Source organism: Desmodus rotundus, chromosome 12 (assembly GCF_022682495.2).
Source record: "Desmodus rotundus isolate HL8 chromosome 12, HLdesRot8A.1, whole genome shotgun sequence".
NCBI lineage: Eukaryota > Metazoa > Chordata > Mammalia > Chiroptera > Phyllostomidae > Desmodus > Desmodus rotundus.
This window is the reverse complement of record NC_071398.1, coordinates 5,580,387-5,607,258: the sequence shown is the minus strand read 5'-3', so window position 1 is coordinate 5,607,258 and position 26,872 is coordinate 5,580,387. Positions and strand designations below refer to the sequence as shown.

The following is a 26,872-nucleotide window of genomic DNA, read 5'->3' as shown; positions in this document are numbered from 1 at the left end:
TTTATCATTAGCAAACAATGAACTTTATTTCTTTGAATCTAAAATGCCATTGATTATAAGACAATTATTTTATGTGGTACCAATAAAGAAAAAATATTACCAACTAAAACCGTGGTATATTGTTGATTATTAGATGAATTTTGATATCGTAGGTGTTAATATGTGGAAAAATATGTATCTTAGAAGCATGATGAGGTAAAGTATTTGATTTTAATGTTCCTATTTATCAATAACTTTTTAACATAAACACCACTTTATTTTTTTAAAGAAGAAATGTTTTTAAGAATAAAAATTAAACTTAAATAAAGGTGAACTGTAATTCAAAAAATAAAATAAAATAATTAAACTGCTGATAAATATATTGACTATGATTAATGCTCAGCAACTTTATATGAAACAACTAAGTAAATTCAACTGTTTGAAAAAAAAATGATGTCCACCATTAAACAGGAACTCATTTATAATCCAAGTTACCAAAAACTTACAATATAATGTTAATTTCACAAATTTAAAGTTAACTACAATCAGAGCCCTTTTAAAATTTGATTGTTTTTTCCAGATGAGTTTAAGCTGGAGTCCGAGTTGTACCTGAAGCAGGAGTAATCTTACCAAATGAAATGTTTCTTTAAAAAAAAAAAGTTTTAGTTTGATAACTTCCAAAACAGTCCCAGTATTTTTCACTTGGCTTGCAAACAAAGAAATTATAATGTGCATGTATTTTGCTTGTTCCTTCACTTATGATCAATTGGATGCATTAATTATAACAAATGGACTAATTGGGTAAGATTCGTTGTTGGTCCAGTATTGCACTGAGACAATCAACGGGGCAGTTACAGAATGACACTGTAATCTGCAGCCTGTTACACAGACTTTACTAACAGCGTGGGCAGGGGTAGATGATGCGTAGATTACATCTGAAATCAAATGCCAATATCAAGTATAAACACAGAGGTTTTCTGGTGCCTTAGACTTAACAAATGAATTAACACTTCAAATTTATAGTTAGTTTGAAATTGTCCTTTGCTGTCTGAAACAAGGCATGTTCTGAAATTTAATTATTTTAGTAGCCTGAACTTGTTTTGCTAAAGTTTGCCAACATATCCCTTCAATGTTTTAACAAACCAAAACTTGTGTGAAGCCTTTATTATTAATATAGTCTGTATTGCATTTTTGCTTTGGTGATATTTCTTGGAATAACAAACTATTGGTTTATTTCAAGAATATATCTATGACATTTTAGTTTCATTTATAACAAAATTGTGTTAGAATCAATATAGTAAGCTTTGTGATCCATGAGGGAAGAATGGAATGTTCTTTGGTAATTTGGTTTTTTGCTTATATGTGTGTTGGTTTTTTTCCTTTTGGAGCATCTGATTTCCTTCAGATAGAATTTATGGCTATCGTCTGTCATTGCACAGGCCATAGAGATTTCTGGTTGTTCAAAAGTCGGGTAAACTTTCACCTTAATTTACTAAAAGATAATATAGTTTCATTTTTTTCTTACTCATTCAACCATATTTATTGATATCAGTGTCTATTGACTGATATAAATATAGTGTCATTTTAAAATTAGTAGGATTTTAAATGCAGGATACAGATTATCTGTCATAGAAAGGTACACTTGGAACTTATATCATCTTATTAACTAATTTCACCCAAAAGAATTTAATTAAAAAATAAGTAAATACAGTAGACAAAAATAAAATCAGTAAGATATGTTGGAAATAGTAGACTAGGAATAAAGAGACCATATTGTCTTTTACAAAACTGGTGACTTTAATAGTTTATTTCGTCTTTTAGAGAGGAAGTTTCTCTACTAGTGTATTCACACTAATACCTGCCTTGCCTATTTCAGAGTTTTTCTTAGGATCAACTGAGATATTATAGGCAAAAGCACTTTGATATTTTAAGTGTTCTGTAAATAATAGTTTTATTATCCTGAATGTTTGTTCCTAGAGTATTCTACAATAACTGTCCTGAGCAAATTGTTCTCAAATCTGATGGTGCATCAGAATCTATTAGGGAATTTTTTAGAAGTCTGATTGGGTCTCACCTGCCTAGGTCACCTAAGAAACGGAGGCAAGGGAATGTGGCCTTGGAGAAGTCTGGGGCCAGCTTGCTTCCTGCAGGCTCCAGGAAGATCAACCATCCCACATAGAAAGAAGAGGAAAAGAATAGATTAAATCTCCCAGGGATAGTATATAGAGAGGGAAGAAGGCTGGAGGCAGATTTTTGAGAAATACCAAAGTTCAAGTGTTGTCAAGGATTGAATCCTGCTGAAAACCAACATACTAAGAGTAGGTGGAGAAAGGAGCCAAAGAAGTTTAGCAAGAACCAGAAGAATAAATATAGTGTCATAGAGCCAAGGGTGCAGAGAAGGAAAAGGGGGATTAGTTATATGTTAGTAAATAAAAATTTAAATTTCCTTTGGATTTAGCATTACAAAAGTCATTTGTGGCCTTAGACCTGAGGAGTTTTAGGTTTTGGAGAGAAATATTGTTTTCTATCTCTATCCTTACTATCAGTGTGACTTTGAACAAGTTATTTAACTTCTCTAAGCTTCAATTTTCTCTTCTTATTAAAATATTATTTGCCTTTCAGATTGTAGGAACATCATGTGAGATGATTGTATGTAAAGTTCAGATTTTAGTGGGTTGAGAAATGAAACTGAAACAGTTAGAAGTAGAGGTAACTTTTTTGACAACTATGGATGAGATGAAGGAAGAGCAAGATCATGTGGTATCTAATAATAGATATGTCCTCAGGGGAGATTTTCATTTTAAGAAGGAAGCCAGAGTAAGGAAAGGACCAGAAGAGGGAAGAAATGGCCAATGTAAGTGGTCAGAGGGAATGAAGTATAGCTGCAGTTGGTTCCTTAATATCATTTCATTATATCCTTTTGTACTTTTATTTCCTGCTTCCAACATGAGCTATATTTTTATCCCTTATTTACTTTGTTCACATACTCAGAAGAGTGCAGGTGAGACACCAAGTAAGAATTTATCTGTTAAAGGTGGTAATTATACCAATACAACAATAACCTGTGAATAAATCATTCTAGAATTTTTTTTTTGGCTCACATGTAATCATCTAGTCAGTAACCAAGTCCTACTTGTTCTGCTTCCAAAATAAAAAACTGTGTCTTTTTTTTTTTTTTTTTTTTTTACCACTTCACCATGGCCCTATACGCACTCTTTATTACTCACTTGAATTGTCATTTGTTTTATCCCTGGTTTCCCAGCCTTGTATTTCACTTCCTTCTAGGTGCATTGCTCTCTTAACACTCTTTCCCTTCCCCCAGTTTTATTGAGGTATGATCGACATATAACATTGTGGTAGTTCAAGGTGTACAACATTCGATATATGTATACATTGTGAAATTATTACCATCATAAGTTTACTAAACATTTATCATGTCATGTAGTTAAGATTTTTTTCTTGTGATGAGAACTTTTAAGATTTACTCTTTTAGCAACTTTCAAATGTACAGTACAGTATCGTTAACTATAGTTTCACCCCCTGAACTTCCTCTTTTAAAATCTCATATTTTTCACCTGCTTTATTTTTTTTTTAAATTCATTAGATGTTATTTCAGTGCCATTTGTTATTAGTGGTCATATGACAGATTCTTATATTCTTGCCCTACGGAGCTTAAAAGCTAGCCTTCAAGCAAAACATTTAACTCCTTACGTGTCCTGCAGGGCCTTCTGTGGTCTTCACCCTGTTCTGATGATCATCTCTCTGTTTCCTTCCTCATGCAGTACCCTGTGTATTCCGGACACACTCTCTTTCTGCATATTCTCCTTCTTCTATGGTATCCCCGTACCTGGGATGTACCCTGTCCCTTTTTTTACTACCTGATGAACTCCTTTTTGTCATTCAGATCTCAGACTTCAGACTTCACCTTTTCTCTACAGCATCCTTTACTCTTCAATAAAAATGAGCACTTCTTCCTTTATGTTTACATTATATCCAGTGCTAAGTTCCATTTTGGCATTGTAACTGTGAATGTATTCTAACAATAAGGTTAGGAACTGTGTCCACTTTCTCTTCAAATTCTAGAACCAAGGAAGGTGCCTGGAGTTTAATAATTAGACACAGTGATCATTAGTTGGAAAGTTACTATGTGTCGTGACTTTCCTAAGATGTGCCATGCATCATCCCCCTTAATTCTCAATGGTGGAGGTAGCTGCCATAATGCCCTGTTTCCTAGGCAAGGAAGCTAAGGCAAAAAGAGATCAAGTAATTTGCCCAGTGTCTCGCAGATAGGTAAACATTGGAATCAGGTTTTACGTCTTTGTACAATATAATATCAAGCTCATTGTCTTAACTTCCAAGGTCTCCCACATAAATGAATAATCATTGAAAATTCTGAGTTTTCAGTGTTTGGAATATAGATAATCTAAAAAGAATTTTCCTGATTAGCAGTTAGCATGATTTGTGAATAGCATGGTACTTTAAGATCATGTCCTCTTATCTGCTGAATCACATTAGGAAAATTGGGATATCTGTACTCCTACCTCTGATCAGGAGCAAAAAATGAGAAAAACTCATGTTCTTTTAGGCATTTGTATGTCATGTGTATGTGTAACATGTAAACACCAATGTACATATATATACATGTGCACGTATATGAGAAAGACAAACAGGCAAACTGTTAATATAAAAAAATAAAAGTTCTTACTCCTTAGGAATTTATAGTGCATCCAGGATAAGCCTTAATGTAAGTGAAATTATTAAAGAACAACTAGTTTTTAGAGTGTTTTATTAAGGGAAAAATTACTATGGGGAATAGGTGGGATTCAAGGACATTAAGTGTAATTTGAATTTAGCAAGAGGTGGAAGGGATAAACCCTCATTTCAAATCTACAAGATAATAAAAATAAATGAATTGTTTTCATTATTAAGTTATATGAACTGACATTTCTCCCATGAAAAATAATCTTGAGCCTAAGAAACAAGCAATAGAACTTGACCACCTTTCTATGCTTAGAAGTACATCAGTTAAATATTAATTAGTGTTTGCTCCAGTAGAACACAGTTTTTGTCTTGAAAATGTCATTATGGATTTCATGATAATTATCACCTTTGGTTAAACATTTAAATGGTATAAAATGACAATGCTTATCATGACAATCTTAATTTGACTCAACGAAAAAATGTGAAAAGATCTTACTCTGTACTCTTTTCTTGTTGAAACAGCAAGCTCATTATTACATTGGGTAAGAAACAAAAAAGAAAGAATGAGTCTTCAGAGGAAATATCTGATGCAGAGCAGATGCCCCAGCGAACATGCAAAGAGGAAGACTCTCAAGTGAGTATTAAATTTTTTTTTCTGAGACGAAGCACTGGTAGAATTATTTAGATAGCGTAATACTGCTTTATAGGTATTTATACTATAGCTTAATAGTAAAAATACATTTTACTGTATAGCAGAACTTATGAGATAGCACTACTACAATGTGCTCCTGGCAGTATTGCCATAGAATGATAGATCTGGGGTGAACTTACATATCCTCTCATACCCCTCGTAGTAATCCGAAGTCCCCGCTGGCTTTGAGCATGGAGAAGTATCTAGTGATATGCTGTACTTACAGAGTGATTTTGAAAGAATTTAATGATGGAGATATTAATTTTTTAAAATCACCTACAATGATAAAGCAAATGAATTGAATCATTCATAATTCCTTTGGTCTGCTTCTGTCAAAGAGAAATAAACACTTATATTAAAAATCCCCTAATGTAGACAAAAATACTGTGCTTTTTGCCTTTTTATTTTTTTGAATAGGTAGATATTTAAAATAACATTGTAAAGTTATAAAAATATGTAGATAGTGAAGGTCATAATAATTCAGGCCACCCTCTGCTCTCTTAATAATTCAAGTATTACTATAGGCCGTAGGGGTGGTGGCAGTTGTTGAATTATGGGGCCGGAAAGCCCCTGAATGGCCTTTCTTCTTCCTTATGCAGCTTCTTATCCAATGGGAGAGTAGTGGCTCAAGGCTCCTGGGCTGCTGCGAGAGTTGAGGTAAGGGCAGTGACTGAAGCTCCTAATATTTATATGGCCTGGCTTTTTCTTCGTATGTTATCCTTAACTTAGGTAAACATAGTTAACTTATTGAACACGAGGAAGTTCAGTTTAATATTTACTAGAATCATGCTGGCCATTTTTCCATTATGTAATTACCAAGCAATGAAACGGTAGAATAGGTTAACGCACACATTTCTTCCATGCCTTTCACTAGAGTGTTAGTTTCCCTTGATATGTGTTGCTTTAACACAAAAAAATTAAATGGGAAAGGAAGGAACTATTTTCTAATAAACACTTATAAATCTATTTTTTGCTATATTTAAATGTATCATTATGTAAGTGATGGAGAGATCCATATAGCTTTCCACCAGGGGATTTGAAGGCTTAAAAAGTAATTCAAGTTTAAGGTTTGGAATCAGGTGGAAATCTAAAAATACAAACATGATATTTAATTTTTTTACCTTTAATCTCAACAGAGAGTACTTCAGTAGTCTGACTATATTGAGACTTATTTTAAAGCCCTGAGCAGATTATATTATAGTTATAGGAAACAAGTAATATGATATCATAATGAATTCATTTAAAAGCATAATGTTCCTGAACTCTATGTAAAGGACTATAGACTGATCTGTTGTAACCATTAAGACATAAAAAAAAAGCTAGAGGAAAGAAATTTGAAGAAAGAATTTGTTATTATTTTAAATTGTGGTTTGAAAAAATTATGGAGGAAGAAAGCTATAAAAATCACACCAGCCAAAAATACAGACATCAAATTAGTTTTCATATTTTTAAAAGTAGTAGGGCTATTGTAGGACAAAGAAAGATAATTGATGAGAGTGACACCTTGTTTAGATGTACCTGATATGTCACTATGTAACCTAGTGTAATGTAATTTATGATAAAATCAGCTCTAATCTTATAACTCAGGCATACTCTTGTAGAATGAAGTCTTCATAGGATTAGAGAGCAGTTTATAATAAAGCGGCCCTCGTTCTGTCTTGGGAGGAATTACCTGAATGTGTACTTCTGTTAGTTCAATGGATTCTTTCAGGCCACTCATTTACTGTTTGCTAAAGACAAAGTGAGGTATTTCAAAGTGCTAATAAATGCATCATAAGTGTCTAGAAAGGAAACTAATGCTGAAAATTCATGACAGGACCTTCTAAAAGTGTACTGAATTATACTCAAACTTCATTATCTAGAAGACTTGTGCCTAGTGAGACATAACATTGGTAATACATGTTATTGTTAGAATAATAAATGTCACTTTGGTTATTAAAACTATTCTTGAACATTAAGAACTGTATTATGCCCATAATAGAAGTCTAAACATTCCTTTAGCCTACTATTAAATTAGAGATCCTTAGAATTTTTCCCCCCAGGAAATAATAAATATATCTTTCACAGCGGGTTGTGGGAAAATTGGGTTTCTAGAAGTCCTTTTATTATAGTTATCTTATGTTCCCTTCTTGTCTCTGATATGAACAAAAGTGGTACTTTGAGTTTTGAAATGTAAATAAATGTCTTCCTGGCCAGAAGGTGGTGATAGAGGCACCGAGTTGTGTACTGCATTTGGCTGAGCTAACTCACCATACTGGGTGCTCTTTCTCTAAGTATAGCACTAGTCTGAAGAGAAAGAGGCAGAGGCATGCTAAAGGCCACTGGACACAAATAAGTTTGTCCCCATACTGCTCATGATTCAGCCATTTTTGTCTGAATCATGGCTATGGGAGTATGAAAGACCTACCAAATTGAAGACATTGTCAAAAATCAAAAGGAGAGCACGTGGTATATTTGCTGTTTATATTTTGGGAGAGTATCATGGAAGTTACTAAATATACAAAAGAAAATGGAATAGAAAAAGGAGGAAGGGATAGATGTACCAAATATTGGGCAGTAGAGAAGTTGGCTGAGATGCCTCTACCCACAAGATTTTAGGGAGGCAAAAAATCACAAGCCTAAGTCCTTTGGGATTTTCATGTGACAGTGTGTTTTTATAGTGGGAGCATCAATTATTAGATATTTAGGGAGGTAAGTAAAGCCATGTGTATTTGATACCTGATTTAAAATTACTTAGATTATTTAAGAATTGTGTTACTACATGTAATACTTATTTAAAGGTTTACTTCTGTTTTTGATAGTGATGTTCTTTATTGTTAAGGAAAGGTAGTAAAGTTAGTAAAACACTGGTTCCTCCTTCATTCATTTAATTATTTCATAGATTTACGAAATTATTTTGTGTATTTTTAAAAAACATTTTATATTATTTTGTTTTATTCTGTTTTAAATATAACTTCATTAGTTTCATGGCAAATATTATTTAATTTCTTATTTTAGTCTTATGCCCCTAATTATTTAACCAGTATTCATCTGATGGACTTTTTAAGGTTTTGAGCAAAAACTGAAAGTATTAATAGTTTAATATATGTGTTGCCCAAGGTATGAAGTAGTTAAATAAAATCGATACCTTTTTACTCTTCTTAATAATAGTTTCTAAAGAAAAGTAATAAAGTAATTACTAATAAAGTATATTTTGCCTAAGCCGTATAATTAAATAAAATAAAATCTTTTCATTTGTAACAATTTCTAAAGAAAAGCAGTGAAGATATTACTAATCCTTGTTATTTGAAACTTTGGGAAGTAAATCTAAAGACTGTAAGCCTGTGGCAAAGGGCAAATGATAATCATCCTTTAATTAAATGGAAGACTGAGGAAAGATGAATGTAGCGTACAGTATTGAAATTTTAATGAACAAAACTGTCACACTGGAGTGATTATTTTAAAACCTTGCCTTTAAAATGTTATATAAATATGATCCTCGTGGTTCATTACAGAAAAGAAGATCAAATCGACAAATTAAAAGGAAAAAATATGCAGAAGATGGAGAGGGGAAACAATCTGAAGAAGAAGTGAAAGGCACTATGAAAATAAAAAAGAATTCAGCTCCTTTACCTGGTGAACAGCCTTTACAATTATTTGTGGTAAGACACCTTTGGGATTATGACTATAAAACATTTTAAACCAACATAAATTCTTTAAAATACTTTCATTATTTTTCCTCCTAAAACCTGCTCCTACTTTTCCTCCTGGATTTCTTATTATGGTTAATAGAACCATTAATCATTCAAATCAGAAAGCTAGGGATTAATGCACCTCCCAAATATATACAGACTATTTCTCTCTTTTTTTTAAAATTTTTATTGTTATTCAGTTACAGTTGTATGCCTTTTCTCCCCATCCCTCCACCCCATGTACAGGCTATTTCTAAGTTAGAAGCCTGGTTATAGTACATTTCCACTGAAAATTCTAATAGTTTCCTAAGTCTTATAAAAACAACTGCCTTCTTAATACAGCATATGAAATGCTTTATATGGATTTTCTAGCCTCATCTTCTGCCACTTCTTTACGAGTAATCTATCCACTGGTTTTATGAACACAGTAACTGAATGCCCTGTTTTGACACCTCGGTTATTGCATGTGGATTGTCCTTTTTGTATAATCTTTTAAATGTCCGTTATTTGGATTGTGAACAACGGCAGTCTGCTGAGTGATGTGGCACCCTGGGCAAAAGTATTTAGCTTCTCTATGCCTGAGCTTCCTTCCAAATCTGTAAAACAGCAGTGATAATACTATCTACCTCATAGTGTAGTTGCAAGGATTAAATTAGTTAATATACACAAAGTGCTTAGAATAATGCTTATTACATTAAAAAGCACAGTATGTTTGCTATGATGATGCAGATAATGTTGAGGACAGTGACAACGATTTATGTTTCTGTTTGTGTATTTCTAATGTTTGCTGCCTGGCATATGTGCCGTGTAAATGTTTGTTGAAAATTCATGTTTTCATAAGTAGACGAGGTGAAACCTAAAGGAATTTTCAGAATGTGCCATTATTTTCCCCTCCCTTCCTGTAGGAGAATCCAAGTGAAGAAGATGCTGCAATTGTGGACAAAATATTATCTTTTAGAGTTGTGAAAAAGGAGGTAAGTGATGGTACATTACATGTTATACTTTGTATTTAGTGATCTGATAATAAAAGTTGTAATTATTGATTTTATTTTCTTAGATATCACCTGGAGTGATGATTGATACAGAAGAATTTTTTGTAAAATACAAGAATTAGTAAGTATTTCAGTAAAAAAAATGATAGACCCTGATTTAAGTATAAATTAATAAGTTTAATATTTATATTAAGTTAAATTGATCTGTGGTGTAAAAGTTTTATTATTTCATGAAATTAAACATTAATGAGAAGACTAAAAATCTTTTATGTTAAAGTTGAATGATTTTTCAGAACACAATTATTAACATCAAAATGCAGGGATTTACAAAATGTGCTTTTATAAAGTATAGAACATTATTTGTTATGTTTTGTTATTTTGTATTTTTGAACTTTTCAAAATTCTATTATTTCAGTGATAATTATTTAATAAAATTACATTGGTTTTGAAACAAGTTAGCTTTCTGATCATGCCAAAGTTATCACAGTGAAGAAATAAACTGTGAATCACATCTTGTTACCTGTATGATCCAGTGTAGCATTCCGTTAACCGCAAACTGCAAACCTTAGACTACAGTCTAAGACTACATCTTTTTAGGATGTAGTGGTCACCATGTCTGTGGACATTAAATGAAATGATGAACTACCTCTTTGTAAAGTGGAAGATAATATTTTGCATTGAATATTATGATTTAAAATAAGTCTTAAGAAAAACAAAACATGGTTTTCTATGTTATTCTAATATGTTGCCTTTATGAAAATTATAGCTCCTATCTTCACTGTGAATGGGCCACAGAGCAGCAGCTTTTGAAAGATAAAAGGATCCAGCAGAAAATCAAACGATTCAAACTGAGACAAGCACAAAGATCACACTTTTTTGCAGACGTAAGAAAAATAAATAAATGAGACTGTTAAGTGTTGAATTCTGAACACATGTAGTATTACTTATCAAAACTTTAAGTATTATTTATGTTGTATCTTAGGCTATAAACTTTGATACTGACTCATATGCTATCTACATATAGTACTTTTCCTTTTCCCAAATTTAGCTTGAAAACTAGTTGAAACAGGAACACAGATAATTCATATTTTATATTAGCATGTATTTCAGGAGAGTCGAATGTAAGTGTGTTGATACATCAGAATTTCTCCATGATGTTAGTCTAGTAATGGAAATGGTCATGTACCAAATAAATGGAAAATTAAATTTTTCAGTACATGAAATATATTGCATATTTTCCATACCAGATTTCAGTATATCTGGTATGGAACATCATAGAACAGAACATCACTGGAAAATTCATTTACCTTTCAAGGCTTTACTCAATAGTCTGATGTCCTTTCCTGCTCTAATTTTTTTTTCTTTCAATAGACTTTTTTTTAGAGCAGTATTAAATTTAAATTTTAAAAAATATTTTATTTATTTATTTTTAGAGAGAGGGGGATGGAGGGAAAGAGAGGGAGAGAAACATCAATGTGTGGTTGCCTCTCATGCGCCCCCTACTGGGGACCTGTCCTGCATCCCAGGCATGTGTCCTGACTGGGAACTGAACCAGCAACCCTTTGGTTCACGGGACAGCACTCAGTCCACTGAACCACAGCAGCCAGGGCAAATTTAACTTTTTTAAATTTTTAATTGGAAAATTTTTTAGACTTTTTATTTTGAACACTGCAGTTGCCAAAATTATACAATTATTTCCCACATACTTTTAAACTAGATTCCCTAAATGTTACCATTTACCATTTTTTGCTTTATCATTCACATTCATTCTCCATGTGCCTTTTTCACATGCATATACATTTTCTCTAAATCATTTGAAAGTAAGTTGCAAACCCTTCAGTATTTATTTTCTAAAAACATTTTCTTATATGTATAACAGTAAAATTAACATTGATGTAGTACTGCTATCCCACTCCAGACCTTATTTATATTTCATCATTTGTTCCAAAAGTATTTTTATAACAAAGAGTGTGTTTCCTTATTCTGATTCAAAATCCAGTTCAGCATCACAGATTGCATTTAGTTGTCATGCCTGTTTTAATCAGTCTTACTTTGTTTCTCATTTGGACGATTTTGAAGAGTATAGGTGATGTATTTTGTAGAATGTCCATAAATTTGGAGTTGTGTGATGTTTTCCTCAACATTTAGGTCATGCATTTTTGTTTTTAATCCTCACCTGAGGAGATGCTTATTGATTTTAGAGAGAGGGAAATACTATTGTGAGAGAGAAACATCAATCGGTTGCCTCTCGAATGTGCCCCAACTAGGAATCGAACCTGCGACCTTTTGGTTGACAGGACGATGTTCCAACCAACTGAGCCACACTGGCCAGGGCAGGTCATGCATTATTTTTAAGAGACCATCACAAAAACGATGGTATATTCTCAATGAATCATACCAGGATGTACATGATACCTATTTCAGTAGTATACTCTACAAGTAAGATGTGATGAAGCAGTGAGAATGAGAAAGGAGGAGCCAATCTGAGTTATAGTTAAGTAGAATCTGTACAAATTGATGACTTATTAGGTGTAGGAGATTAAAAAAATGATAAATCTAAGATGACTTCTCCATTTCTGGCTTGTGTAACTGGGAGGAGGTGTTGATGGGGTGTTGTGTTATCATTAATCCTGTGAGAAATTCCGGGAAGAAGTATAGACTGAAAAATAAATGGGTGCAGTTGAGTTTAGGTAGCTGAACTGGAGAGTTTGCATTGTTAGCTAAGTGCTTGAGCACAGGAAAGGGTGTTTGATACAACCAAGAGATGAACCTGAAGGTGGCATGATTGGTCTTCAACTCTTAGATCTGAGGAACGTGGCAAAAGAAAGGTACAGAGGCTGCTTTTAGGAGAACTTTAGCCTTGGCTTATGTAGCTCAGTGGATTGAGTCATAGCTCAGTGGATTGAGCGCAGGGCCTCTGAATCAAAGGGTCACCAGTTTGATTCCCAGACTGGGTACGTACCTGGGTTGCAAGCCAGGTCCCCAGTAGGGGGCGCACCAGAGGCAACCACGCATTGATGTTTCTCTCCCTCTCTTTCTTCCTCCCATCCCTTCTCTAAAAATAAATAAAGTCTTTAAAAAATACAATAACTTTTCTAAAAAAGAAAATTTTAAAGAACGTATCTTCTGTAGTAACTTACTTGTCTGCAGTACCTTATTTTTAGTGCTATTTGGTTGGATTTATTATAGAATATGGTTTTATATAATACAAATATCCTAGATATCTTTTGGAACTTAAAATGAAAGTATTCTAATAATTGGAAATTTAATTGAAATCAAACTTATGTTTTTGTTCTATAGTGAATAACTAGTACATTTGTCTTTATTTCACTTTTATCTTTCCACATTTTTTGTCAAATATTGTTATTTTTTCATTTTAGATGGAGGAAGAACCATTTAACCCAGACTACGTTGAAGTAGACAGAGTGTTAGAAGTTTCTTTTTGCGAGGATAAAGATACTGGTGAGGTAAATATTTGGTTAAAAAATTTTTTTAACTGAGTAAGAAAAACCTAAAACTTCCTAATGTTAAAACTTACAACTTTTGTAACTAAAATGCATTCCTATACCTAAATCAAATCAAGACAATTTTCTATGAGAACTTTGAAAGTGGAAACAATTTGGTTTGAATTACGTCCACACATGGGAAGGACTGCAGGAATCTCTGAGCCCTGTGTAACTGAGTGAAAATGCTGATTGAATAAAGATGTGTATTAAAATGGATAAATGTTTATATTAGCTAGAAATTTCTCCATTGCAAACAATAAACCAAGTAATAAAGTAGTATAAAAAAACCTTAAACTTTTTAAAATGTAACCATCTAAAAAACACAAAAAGTGTTTCATCAGTTTTTATTAATGTAAGCTAGTAAATATATTTAAACTATTTCTAACTCTTCTTTTTCAAAATGGTAAAATGAAAAAATTTCTTCTTACAGCCTGTCATTTACTACTTAGTAAAGTGGTGCTCATTACCGTATGAAGACAGTACTTGGGAACTCAAGGAAGATGTAGATCTTGCAAAAATAGAAGAGTTTGAACAATTGCAGGCTTCAAGACCTGATACAAGACATTTGGTATGAACATATGTTACTGAACTTCATAAAATCTCAGCACTTCTTTAATTCAGAGGGTTTAATGTAGTCTTTGAATTTGTAATTTAGTTTTTGGTATACCATTAATACAGTATTTTAGAAATGCTATTTAGTACAATAGACACATTAATTTAGTTATTCCTCCATTAGTGGATGTTATAGTTTTTGCTATTATAAACAATGTCACATTGAACAGTGAGCCCGTGTGCAAGTTCACATGAGACAAATCAGAGTTGTAATTGTTTTGTCAGAGCATATGTGTATCTAAAATTTTGACGAGTATGTCCTTCCACATTTCTCCCTAGAAAATTTTTGAATATTTTTATCTCATCTATGAATTTATATTTTTAAAGATTTATTTATTTTTAGAAAGAGGGGAAGGCGGGGAGAAAGAGAGAAACATCAATGTGTAGTTGCCTCTCACGTGCCCCCTGCTGGGAACCTGGCCCACAACCCAGGCATGTGCCCTGACTGGGAATCAAATCAGCGACCCTTTGGTTTGCAGGCCTGCACTCAATCCATTGAGCCACACCAGCCAGGGCCATCTTCATAATTTAAAAACTTCCCACTGCTCTTTCTTTCAGGTCACTTATAAAAATATTATGGATATCAGTTTCAGCTCTAAGAAAAGTTATTAATTCTCTACTGTTTCTCCATAGCTAAGTAACTAAATAGTTCACCTACTTCCATAGTAGCTTTATTTTTATAACCTTTTGTACAGAATATTGTTAAAAGCCTACAGAAATTAGGTACATTGATTACTTATTGACTACATGTGACTCTTCCTTGCTCAAAAACAAACACACAAACAAAAAAAACCTTGTAGGTTATTGATACTTGTAGAACAGAATCTGTAGAATTCTAGAAGGCTATGGCAAGTTGTAATTTTGCCAGAATAATTATCTAATTATTAATTATATAATTTCTTACATTCATTTCTTTAGAACAGAATTGTTGTCATGTGATTCAAATTTGGGGATCCAACTGAAAGAAATTCACAAAAAGGAGACATGATTTTATTAAATATTTTGGCCTGTCCTCTTTCAAATATAATTTGGTCATAGAAAGTTCTTACTTCACCTAAGAGGGAGTTTATACATTAAAGGACAGGAACAGATTGTTGGGGATTAGCACCAGAGTGAGGAAGGCTGCATGAAAAACTTGTAGATGTGATGTAAGGAAAGAAAATTAATTCATTATTCCATGGAAGAGATCATATTATTTTTACAATAATTTCTTTTTTGATATTCTTATATTCTGGTCTTATTTTATCTCCCAGTAATAACTCAGTTTATTATTAAGGGAACACCTTTTCACCTCCACTTTTATTGACTTACATGTGTTTCGTTGAGCTAGGAAACAAAAACATGAACTGGTTTAAGGAGGAGTGAGTCCAGGGATGCTGGGTCAGGGAAAGACTTTGTTTCGGGGGTGGAGGCTCTTGATTACAGTGTTGAACTGTGGTGACAGTGGGCACTGTTGCCTTTTCCTCATCTTAGGGAGGAAGCTTTCAGGCTATAACCATTATGTATGCTGTTAGGGGTGGCTTTTATTACAGATGCACCTTGTCAGTTTGAGGACGTGCCTCTCTGTTCAAAATGTAAAGAGTTTTTGTGAGGAATAGATGTTGGATTTTTCAAATCCCTTTTCTGCATCTGTTGAGATTGTTACATTTTTGTTTTTTAGTGTGCTGATCAACATTGGTTAATTTTCAAATTTAAATCATCTCAATTCCTGGGAAAAGCCCCACTGGTCACATACTGTTACATTCCATTTGCTAAATTTTATTTTATATTATTGCATCTCTGCTAATGATGGATATTGGTCTGTAATTTTCTTGTAATGTCTTTGTCTGAATTTGGTATCACTCATAGAATAAGTGTGCCTTCCTCTGCAGTTTTCTGTAAGTTTATACAGAACTAATTAGGTTTTTAGGTGCTTGTAAAATTTCATCATAATGCCACATAACATTCTGCTTCTATGGTTATTGTAAAAGCATTACTTATAAGATGTACAGAAATGAAAAGATGTGAAATACATCATTCATTCTTTGTTTTTCCATTAAGGATCGTCCTCCCTCTAATCTTTGGAAAAAAATAGATCAATCCAGGGACTATAAAAATTGTAATCAACTCAGGGAATATCAACTGGAAGGACTCAACTGGCTCTTGTTCAATTGGTACAATCGGTACGTAGTATATCTTAGAAACAATTTCAGCATGTTATTTTTTTATATGTGCCAAAATATGTTAAATAAAATAGGTAGTGATGTTATATTATTACTCTCTTGAAGTAACTTGAAGTTACCTCAGGAAAATTTATAAGTTAGGATTTTGACTATAATTGCTTTTTTAAAAATACATATCAACCAGAATGGAATAAAGTTGATATGTTGAAATGTAATTAAATTTGAGATCTCTTTCTTAACACGAAACATCTGCTATGTTTGAGAATGTTCTTCAACTATCAGCCTATGCTACAGTTTGCCAACAACTGTATGTAGCTAGTGAGGTGTGAGCAGTTGCATCTGTAAGTATTGGGTAGGTCTCTTATTTAACGTAAGCTTTCACAGAGGCAGGTTGTCAGCATGATAAGGAATAGAATACAAAATACAAGAACCTAACAATCATGATTCCCTTTTATTAGTTATTTATTTTTAAAGTTCAAAATGCTTTGTTGAACATTATCTCACTTTTTAAACTCAGTTGAAAAGATAGGTGCAAAGAAGTAAAAATGGTGCCGTGTTTGAGAGAAGTATAGTAGTGTACACAAAGGAGCAGGTGGAGGCATTGTTAGTAACAATAGCAACGTTTGATGGCTGTTATTAAGAATCATTTTTTTGTGTGTTTTTACTTCTGACATGATTCTTCTGGTGGTTATACTTGGTGATGGTGAGGTATAAGACGCAGTCAGTGAAGTCAGGTTGACCTGTTAACCCTTGCAATGAATGCTCTTTCCCCTGGTTTATAGTTGGGGTCCCCAAGAGAACCTTCCAGGTAAAATGGTCAATAAATATGGTTTTGCTGTACCCCCCTTATCACTATTGTTTCCCATTTCTTAAATTGCCTGTTTAAAACGCTCATCACTTTCCTCAAGTCCATATCACAACCCTGCCCCCTTTATTTTCCATATGTGACTAGGTACTTCATAGAGAAGCTGAGGCCAGCCAGTACGGGAACTCATTCAAATCCTTGCCTGCTACACAAGCCTCCAAATGTATCTCCCGCCATAGCTATTCTTACCTCTATCTGCATGCGTCAGAAGTTACAAGGTCCCTCCCCAAGACCAAGGTTAATGCCACCACCTCAACTCTTGATGTGCATCTCATCCAGGCTCCATTCACTTATCATCCTTTGCTCTTCTATCTGTAAGCCATCTCTGAAACTAATGCTGTACCTTCCGTCTGTAAACAAATTCGTGTTTAACCTATCTATAAAAACACTAAAGAAAAGGATAAAGCTTCACATGGCTCTGTTTCTCCTTCTAGCTTCCTCGAGTCCTCTTTGTAACTTCCTAGGCAATCTTCTAGGAAGAGTGGCTGGCCTGAACTCTTTCCATGTCCTCCTTTCCAGTTCTCCGTAGGCCTAGTATCTAGGTTTGATTCTGTATCATCTCTGAACTTTTAACTTTCCAGTTCACAAGATACTTCTCAGCTTTAATTTGTTGTCTTTGCTACATTGAATAATAGTGGCTACTACTTCCTCCTTTAAACTTTTCCCCCATTTGCACCCCCAGCAGCTTCCACGATGTGACTCTGCTGGATCTCTAATACCTCTGTGACTGTTCCTTTCAGTTGTCTTTGCTGGTTCTTTTTCATCTGCCTGCCTTTTCAATGTTGTTTTTCCTTTTTTGCCCAAAATTCTTTTTCCTCTCTTCTCATGTTACATATCGGTTCTCCCTAAGCCATATTCTATACCCCTCTATGCCCTCACTTATCAATAATATGCTAATTATTTCATATTTTTATCTCTTAAGTCCTTGAATCCCAAACCTATATTTCATTTTGCCTCTTGCTTCCTTCAGATCTCTCAATGATTCTTTAAACTCAACAAATTAAAAATTAACCTTATCATTTCCTGTTTTCTTCATACCAAATTTATTCTTCCTCCATATTTTGTATCTCAGTTAAGAATAATAAAATTCATTTAGTCACCGAAACTGAGAGGAATCTGGCTGTCATTCTATACCCTGTACACTTAGTTGGCCCCTAGGTCCAAATCATTCTCACTCATAATTAATTTTGGAGTCAGTTCTCCTCCCTTAGTCCCAGGGTCCACCCACTCTTTCCTGCGTTACTGCAGTCCTTTTCAGTTATTGTCACAACTTCTAGTCGCCTCACCTCCTAATACCCACAGTGACATTGGAGCAAACTTCAAATCACAAACATAATCTCATCAGCTTTAAATGTTTTTTAAGTTTATTAGAATGATGTATAACGTTATGTATTTATGACTCTTGCTTATCTTAATAATATCCCCTCCATTTACCCTTCTCTCAAAACCACATTAAATACCATGTGGTCCCTCAGTGGGTCGTGTTCCTTACACTTCTCCTTGGCTCTGCTCTCTGGCAAAACACTGACCTCTTCTCTGAAAGCATTCTTCTTTTTTTTTTTTAAAGCATTCTTGTTTCTGATCTCTTCAGCCAGAGGTGGACACTTAGTCCTCTGAACTTCCACAATCAACTTAGTATTGATGATTCTTAACTGGCCATATATCATAAGCATCTGTGGAGCTCATGTGAAAAATTATAGCTACTTTTATTCAAATTCCACCTCAAGTCAGAATGTATAGGGAAGGGCCCTGGGTATCTGGGTTTCTTTCGAACGCTGTAGACTCTTCCAGTGCACAGAGTTGAAGTCCGGTGCTTGATTTGTTCTTCTTTGATAGCACATTGCATGACTACTTATTTATTCATTTGCATGTCTGCTTCTCTAATAGATACAAGCCCCTGGAAGGCAGAGAACATGTTCTATTTCTTTTGTATCCCATCTTCTCATACTGTCCCTGAGATATAGAAGGTATTTAATACATGCTTCCTGCATAAAATACTTAGTCTGCCTTGTGCTTGCCATTTCACTCTGTAACAAAACTCTGTTGGGTGGTATTATTTTGGAGCTACAAAAATTTATAGTTTTCTCATTGCAGGATTACAATAAAATTGTAATCTTTAGCTTACTCCGTACTTCAGCAACTTTTGCATTTTTATAAATGCTAGTGTGTTCATTTGATCATTAATTATTTTTGTGTATCTTTCAAATTGTTGTAGAATACAGAAAAACTCAATGTCCACTTGGATAATATATTTGTTTATTTCAGACGAAACTGCATTTTAGCAGATGAAATGGGTCTTGGCAAAACAATTCAATCAATTACATTCCTCTACGAAATCCTTCTGACTGGTATAAGAGGACCTTTCCTGATAATTGCTCCACTTTCTACTATTGCAAACTGGGAGAGAGAATTTCGTACGTGGACTGATATTAATGTTGTGGTTTATCATGGGAGCCTGATTAGCAGACAGATGATACAGCGATATGAGATGTACTTCAGGGATGCACAGGTGTGTTATTGGTCATTTGATTTGTTGTTTGAATGCTCAGGTTGTAACATAATAAGCATTACATAGTAATTACATTCAAATGTAGGGTAGATTTCAATTGCCTACTTAGCTCTTACTCCAGTCTCTTTATTCATCCTATGTATTTGACAATAAACTTTAGTAGCAAAAGAGAACAATGACAAAAGTAGTCACATTTGTGCTGTAGTTTATTACAAAGTAGTAGTCTAATTATAGGAATGTACAAATCTGTATCCTTAATTTTTAAGCTAAATAATTGTTTTACTAGTCGTTTTAAAACACACATTTAATTTAGAATTATAAAGGTCTCTTTGATCGTCCTCCAGTTTTTTTCTCTTCTCCATTTTTAAAGTTTAAATCTTCAGCAAACACTGTGGGTTTAAATGCTTATTGAGGCGAAATCTCAAATAGCTTCTCTTCTGTTCCTTGGGTTTTGATTCAGACATTTAAGAAGTTTGGTCTGTTGTCCTGGCTGGGCAGCTCACCTGCTTCGAGTGTCGCCCCGGGAGGCCGAGGTTGCAGGGTTGATCTCCAGTCAGGGCGTGTGCAGGAATCAACCAGTTGTTCATAAATAGGTAGAAAAATAAATCGATGTTTCTCTTTCTCTCTTTCTCAAATTGATAAAAATAATTTGGTTGGTTTGTTTTACATTCAGACGCAAGCATACCACTGTACATTTTTTTCTTTTTGGACTGGTTATACTAGCGCTCCAGGGATGCTAATGGCTTTGTCCCCCCATATCTCACAGGCACAGTTTTCATTTTACGTTGGCAATGTACTGTTCAGGAAGTGATTTCCTGGTTTTCTGCTGCATACACAGGTCGTAAAATCAAGACATGACATTATAAGAAAGAATTTCCTAGCAGAAAGTTTTGAAGTTTTGAGTGGTAATATAACTCTTTTCAGATAAAAACTTTTGTTAACAAATAAGAAACAAAATGAATAAAAACATTTCACACAAAATTGTACTTTTTAACTAGAAAAGGTTTATAGCCTGATACTCTACTTCTACTTCAATAGCACCTGGATATTTTATTTTCTTTTATTCATGTTTTCTGTTTTTATGAGGATCATTATAATTTATGGCCAGGTCATGTGATACGATACGGGTTCAAGTAAGGTAATATACATAGCTTTGTACTTTCACCTCCCAATTATAACGGATTTTCTACCTTTTTGAGGCTGAAAATGAGTGAATGAATTGATTTTGTTCCTTTAACCTCATTTTCCTTCCTACTTCTGTATTTGAGACAATTACATTTCTGTCATATTAAGAATCTACAAAATTCTTTAATTATTCCTCAGTTCTATGGAAAATTATTATCTGCTCCTTTGGAGCCTATGACATTTTAGTTAAGGTATTGTTTGATTTTCTTTCATAATGTTTTATTATTCTTAATCATACATTTGTAGAATTTTAGAGCTCTATGGTGTTCTTAGAAGTGAGTTAGTTCAATCTCATTTTTTTACAGAGGGTACAGTTAACATGTTGACTGTAAGAGATTTTAACAAGGTTATAATTTTAATATGTCTCATGAGTTTGGTATTAATATGAGCTAAAAACCTTAAAGATTCTTCATGTCTTAGAAACACAGTATTATATAATAAGTGTTTTATTCTTATGATAAATGTTATAAATTCTAGAAAAATATATGAAGCGTTTAAAATTTAAAAAGATAAAAGATTTCTCATGTAATGAAATAAATAGATCTATACTTCATATACAGAAAAAACTTTCCTTATCTCTTTTAAATGCACTTTAATACAAATTAATTGAATATTTAACTGCTGGTTTTTTCAAGTTACTAAATAGCTTGAAATCACAGTAGTAATAAAATTCTGCTCAAATTTTCTGAATTGCCATGAGAAGAATAACACTAACAACCACAAATATTTATTGAGTATTACCATGTGCCAGGCATTATGTTAAATGGTTTACATGTGGTATTTCACTAATCTTTGCAGTGGCAACCTAATAACTAGGTAATAATATTATTATTCCCATTTACAAATGAGGAAACTGAGGTATAAACAAGTTACGTAGTTTCCCCGAAAAACACAGTGCAAACTGGGAATAATAAACTCAGGTGAATTGGACTCGAGAACCCTTGCTCTTAAGCACCGTGGTATCAGTTTAACTCGTTACATCATAGTTCGTGTTTTTAGAGCCATATAAATACTATAGACTTATACTTTATACTTATTTTCTACTAGAGCTATTATTCAGCTTAATGGCCAGTGTATGCAACCAACACGAATTAATCTAAAAGGAAATAAAATCCTGTCATAACACATGATCTTTCATAAGCCTTCATTTCTCCCTAATTCCTAATAGTGTGTAGTTTTCAGTCACACTTAAACATTCTCGTCTCTTGTATGCTATTTCTATAGCACCACCTATTCCTCCTGAAGCCCCCTTTGCTGGTTTTTTCTTCTGTCTAAATGTGGGGTAACCCAGGGCTCCGTCTTTCCATTCTTTTATATCTGTTCTCATTCCTTCAGGGATCTTAGTAGCACAATTTAAGTACCATCTATACCACTGGAAATTTTCAAATCTGTGCCACCAATTCTAACCTCTTTTCTAAATTCAGGAGTCATATTCAAATGCTTCTTCAATACTCCACTTGGATATCTACCAGGTGCCTTATACATAACATGTCCAAAACCAGAATCCTGAATTTCTTCATTGTACTAAATAGCAACACCAACTTCTAGTATTCAAGCTATGAATTCTTAGAGTCAGATTTGAATCCTTTATCCCACTGCACAACTATCATTAGCATATCCTTTAGCTCTGTTTTCAAAATACATCCAGAACTGAGCACGTCTCATGACCTCCAATGATTATCTCTTGCTTTGATTACTATGACAGCCTCTTGACTGGTCTCTATAATGCTGTCCTTGGGGCATTTTACTCTCTTTACTACAGTAGCCAAAAGGGATTCTTTTAAAATTATGTCAAATCATGAAACTTCTTGACAAAAACCTTCCACCAGCTCCTTGCTCAGAGTAAAAGCCAAAGTCCTTACTACAGATTATAAGTCCCTATGTAGCCTTATTCCCTCCGCACACTGGACATCAACCACTCTGGCCCTCTTGCTACAGTTTGAACACTGCCAAAGATACTCCTGCGTTAGGGCCTTTACACTTGCTACTTCCAACAAAAGCACTTTCTCCTCCAGATCTCCAGGCATCAACATGGCTTCTTCCCTCATCTTCAGCATGTTCTTCGGTGGTCACTTCTCAGTAATGGCCTTGCTGCCATTCTATATAAAAATTTACAGTGGTTACCTCTGACCTCATACTTCCTGATTAATTTTATTTTATTCCTCATCCCTTATACCATTCTCTCTTAGTTTTTAACTGTTCTTTTTAAAAAAATTTATAGTGTTTCTTTTTTCCTTAATGGCTATAACCTGCATTTGTTAACTGGAATGTTAAATTCCACTTGAATAATTATTTTTGTGTGTTTCTCTTAACTGCTGTATCTCCAGCAACTAGAACAGGATCTGGCACATAGACGCTCAATCAGTATTTGCCAAATGAATGACCCGGGTGGCTCACATGGATATGGACTCTGTGTTTGCCGTTCTGTGTGCGGGCTCATGGGTGGAAGTAATTAATACTAGTATTGAGATGCCATTGGCCAGATCGTGTGTGTCACTTCTTTCTTGACCTAAAATTGTTATAACTCTTAAAAATTATTTTGAAACATTTTACAAGGAATACTTGTTTGAGTATAATTATAAATTATGTAATCGTGTTGGCATAATTTTTTTAAACAATATTAAAAACAGGAATCTATTACAGTGTTAATACTAAAACCCATTGTAAGGGAGTGTCTATGAATATATATAAAAATTTCAGTGGCAAATAGTTTATTGCAGATGTCATTAGATGTAATTTTATGCAATTTGGCGGGCATTTAACAAATTACGGTCAAGGTATACTAACAAATTATTGTATTTGATAATAAATTTCTAGGGGCGTATTATTCGAGGAGCTTACAGATTCCAAGCCATCATCACCACTTTTGAAATGATTCTTGGAGGTTGTGGAGAGCTTAATGCAATTGAATGGCGATGTGTAATTATTGATGAAGCACATAGATTGAAAAATAAAAATTGCAAACTTCTAGAAGGTCTGAAACTCATGAATCTGGTAAGTAACAGCATTATTATGACTTAATTCAGTTAATTTTTTTTTAATTCAGTTTCTTAGCTACATAGTAAAAGACCAGATAGAGTGAGAGAGCTAATACTTCATACTTATGCCTTTTGAAATTTTAGAGTAATTTCTGTCTGTGGTGTTTGAGGGCTTTTGTTGTTGTTATTGTTGTTGTTTTTGTTTAGTTTTTTTGCTCTAAGTCAGGGGTGTCTAATTGGGCCGCATACACTTCAGGAGGGCTATGAATGCAGCCCAACAAAAAACTGTAAATTTACCTAAAATATTATGAGATTTTTTTGTGATTACATGTTATATATTTTAATGTGTGGCCCAAGACAACTCTTCTTCCAGTGTGGCACAGAGATGCCAAAAGGTTGGACACTAAGGAAAAATTCTTAATTTGTTTTCTGCTACTTAAAATTTTTTACCTTTTTCTTTTAAAATGCTTAAAAAAAGAAACCTCTGTAGAATGTACTGTTGAAAAGAAAATATGATCATAGTTTCAACCCATATATTCCTTTAAAAACCCCTTTACCAAAGTTACAGTATTATTCAGATCATTTACATTAAAGGCATGAAGTTCCTGCATGATTGCACATGCTTGGTATATGTTGGTTATAATTAATAAATGGGATTTTAAGAAGTCATGTTCTTTGTGTGCTTCTCTCAAAATGGTTTGCTTAAAAATTTTTTTAAGTAAGATCGCATAATTAATACATGAGAACTTGAAGAAATGATGTACATATGGTAAACAAAGTGCTCCTTTTTCCTTCTCCATCCATGCCCACCCCCCACTTCCACCCCTTAGCCCAGGACACACAGCTTGGTGTGTATCTTTCTAGACTGTTTACTAGTGCATCTGCAGAGATACATGTATGCAGCTGCGCAGACACACATACAAATATTTAGCTAAGGAATTTAGAAGTATTGCCAAGTGAATTTTTAAATAATTTGTATTGTTTCCAACAAAACTGTTAGGTTTATTTCAGTCACTATTGTGTTTAATGCGTAATGCATTTCTAGTTTAGGAGCATATTCCAATCAGCCCTTTGCACTATTGGATTGCAGCCCTGATGATTTGAGAATTTGTCCTTTCGTGCAGTAAGTCAAATGATCTACCAAACTGCAAAGAATGCGCAGTTTTGTATACAAATTACCATACCAAAAATGGTTGAATACCAAAACCAAAATACCCTCTCTGTTCTTAAAAGTGCATTTAATTGAGAAAATCTAAAGTGTGCTTCATTATTTAGAACTTTTAACAGGATGAATAAGTAAAAACAGCTTGTGAAGTGAGGTATTACGAGAATGATACAGAGTTTTTAAAAAGTGATTGAGAATTCAATTAATGGAGATTTGTGGGTAGAGATGTATTTTGAATTGACTCTTGATAATTTTCTTCAGAAAAATATTTTCTTTTCAATCATTGATATTTGATAACCTATATGAACTTTCATTTAACTTTTGTATTGTGGTATTTGATGTGAATTTTTCTTGCTTTACATAGGAACACAAGGTGCTTTTGACTGGCACGCCTTTGCAAAACACAGTTGAAGAACTATTCAGTCTTCTCCACTTTCTAGAACCTTTAAGGTTTCCTTCTGAATCAACATTTATGCAAGAATTTGGGGATCTGAAAACAGAGGAACAGGTAAACGTTTGGTCTTTTGTTGTATAAGTACATCAGATCTTTCGTTACTATAATTATGTGTATTGAATGTGCATGTAGGTTATATTCTCTTTCTTTTCTTTTCTTTTCTTTTTTTTTTTTTTTTTGCAGGTGCAAAAACTTCAGGCTATCCTGAAACCAATGATGTTGAGGAGATTGAAGGAAGATGTGGAAAAGAAGTTGGCACCAAAAGAAGAAACCATTATTGAAGTGGAACTCACTAACATCCAAAAGAAATACTATCGGGCTATTTTGGAGAAGAACTTTTCATTTTTAGCCAAAGGAGTGGGGCAGACTAATGTGCCTAATTTGGTCAATACCATGATGGAGCTCAGGAAGTGCTGTAACCATCCCTATCTTATCAAAGGTAGCTAAAATGATGGCACACAAATACTTGTTTTTTTAAAAAATACCCATGAATAGAACCAACACACCAGCAGTATAGCTGTAATGGCAGTTACAAGAAAACGCACTGATTCTGTACCTTCACTCTGGTGTTCTGAGGGATTACAAGTTGTTCAGAATCAGGGGTAAAACGTCAGCCCAGGGCTCCCATATTACCTCATCAGGTTGCCATATTGCGACTTGAGTTCAGTCTCACACGGACTGGATTTCTCCTTCAGTTTAACCCTTCTCCGGCACAAACAGCAAAGCCCATCTTTGGGCTTCCACATTTATGTGTTTTTCCTGTTATCTTTCCAGTCCAGGTAGTGTCTCTCAATTTTTGTGCTCTCGTGCTGCTTTTTAAGTTCTTGTCAGGTTCTGAACTTGCATTCTCTCTGTACAATGTTTGGGTCTTTCACTTATTTCTGGGAATATACTTTGTATCTTACTTTACCCCAGACAAGTTATTTCTTATCCTCGTAATGAACTAACTTGCAACCCTGGTACTCTACTGATGACAGGCTGAGGGAAGGCAGAGGACCTTTAATGCTGATCTAGACCCTCCGGAGGAAGTAGTCATCAGTGACTTAAATGTTCCTTGTTTCCCTGTTTTGGTGACCAGCAGCATTCCCACTCAGATTAATTATGGTCGCCTTTCAGTGGTGGATCACTGTTATATTGGTATTTAAATATTAGAAGTTTGTTTAAAAGTATGTGTTTATCACCTAGGTCAGGACCACATTTTCGTTAATTTTCTCCCTAATAACGTTATTAAACCTTCAGTGGACACAAATTTATATAAAGCACTATGATAGGTGTCTGCGGAGATAAAAAGATGCTTAAGACATTTTCCATATACTCGATGCAATTGCCTGTATACTCAATGCAATCTGGTGGTGTTGAGGTTTTAGCCACAAACAAATAATTCTAACAAAAGTAATTTATT

General features: G+C 33.9%; 1 protein-coding gene and 1 non-coding gene across 18 annotated transcripts in view; both read left to right on the top strand.

Moving 5' to 3' along the window:
* Positions 1–26,872, top strand: part of CHD9 (chromodomain helicase DNA binding protein 9) — a 116,442-nt gene that overhangs the window by 39,696 nt on the left and 49,874 nt on the right. For 16 of the 17 annotated variants that reach the window (XM_053915964.2, XM_053915963.1, XM_053915960.1 and 13 more), the window contains 12 exons: positions 5,203–5,314; positions 8,866–9,012; positions 9,948–10,016; positions 10,100–10,155; positions 10,801–10,918; positions 13,415–13,501; positions 13,971–14,108; positions 16,193–16,314; positions 19,445–19,688; positions 23,691–23,867; positions 25,381–25,524; positions 25,654–25,909. In XM_053915964.2, the coding sequence (XP_053771939.1) occupies positions 5,203–5,314; positions 8,866–9,012; positions 9,948–10,016; positions 10,100–10,155; positions 10,801–10,918; positions 13,415–13,501; positions 13,971–14,108; positions 16,193–16,314; positions 19,445–19,688; positions 23,691–23,867; positions 25,381–25,524; positions 25,654–25,909 (1,670 nt within the window). Of the gene's footprint in view, positions 1–5,202; positions 5,315–5,784; positions 6,029–8,865; positions 9,013–9,947; positions 10,017–10,099; positions 10,156–10,800; positions 10,919–13,414; positions 13,502–13,970; positions 14,109–16,192; positions 16,315–19,444; positions 19,689–23,690; positions 23,868–25,380; positions 25,525–25,653; positions 25,910–26,872 lie in introns of those variants that run through there. The other variant, XM_053915968.2, reaches the window with a different exon arrangement.
* Positions 2,026–2,158, top strand: LOC112296795 (small nucleolar RNA SNORA38). Its single transcript, XR_002973974.1, has one exon. It is a non-coding gene; the product is annotated as a small nucleolar RNA SNORA38 (small nucleolar RNA).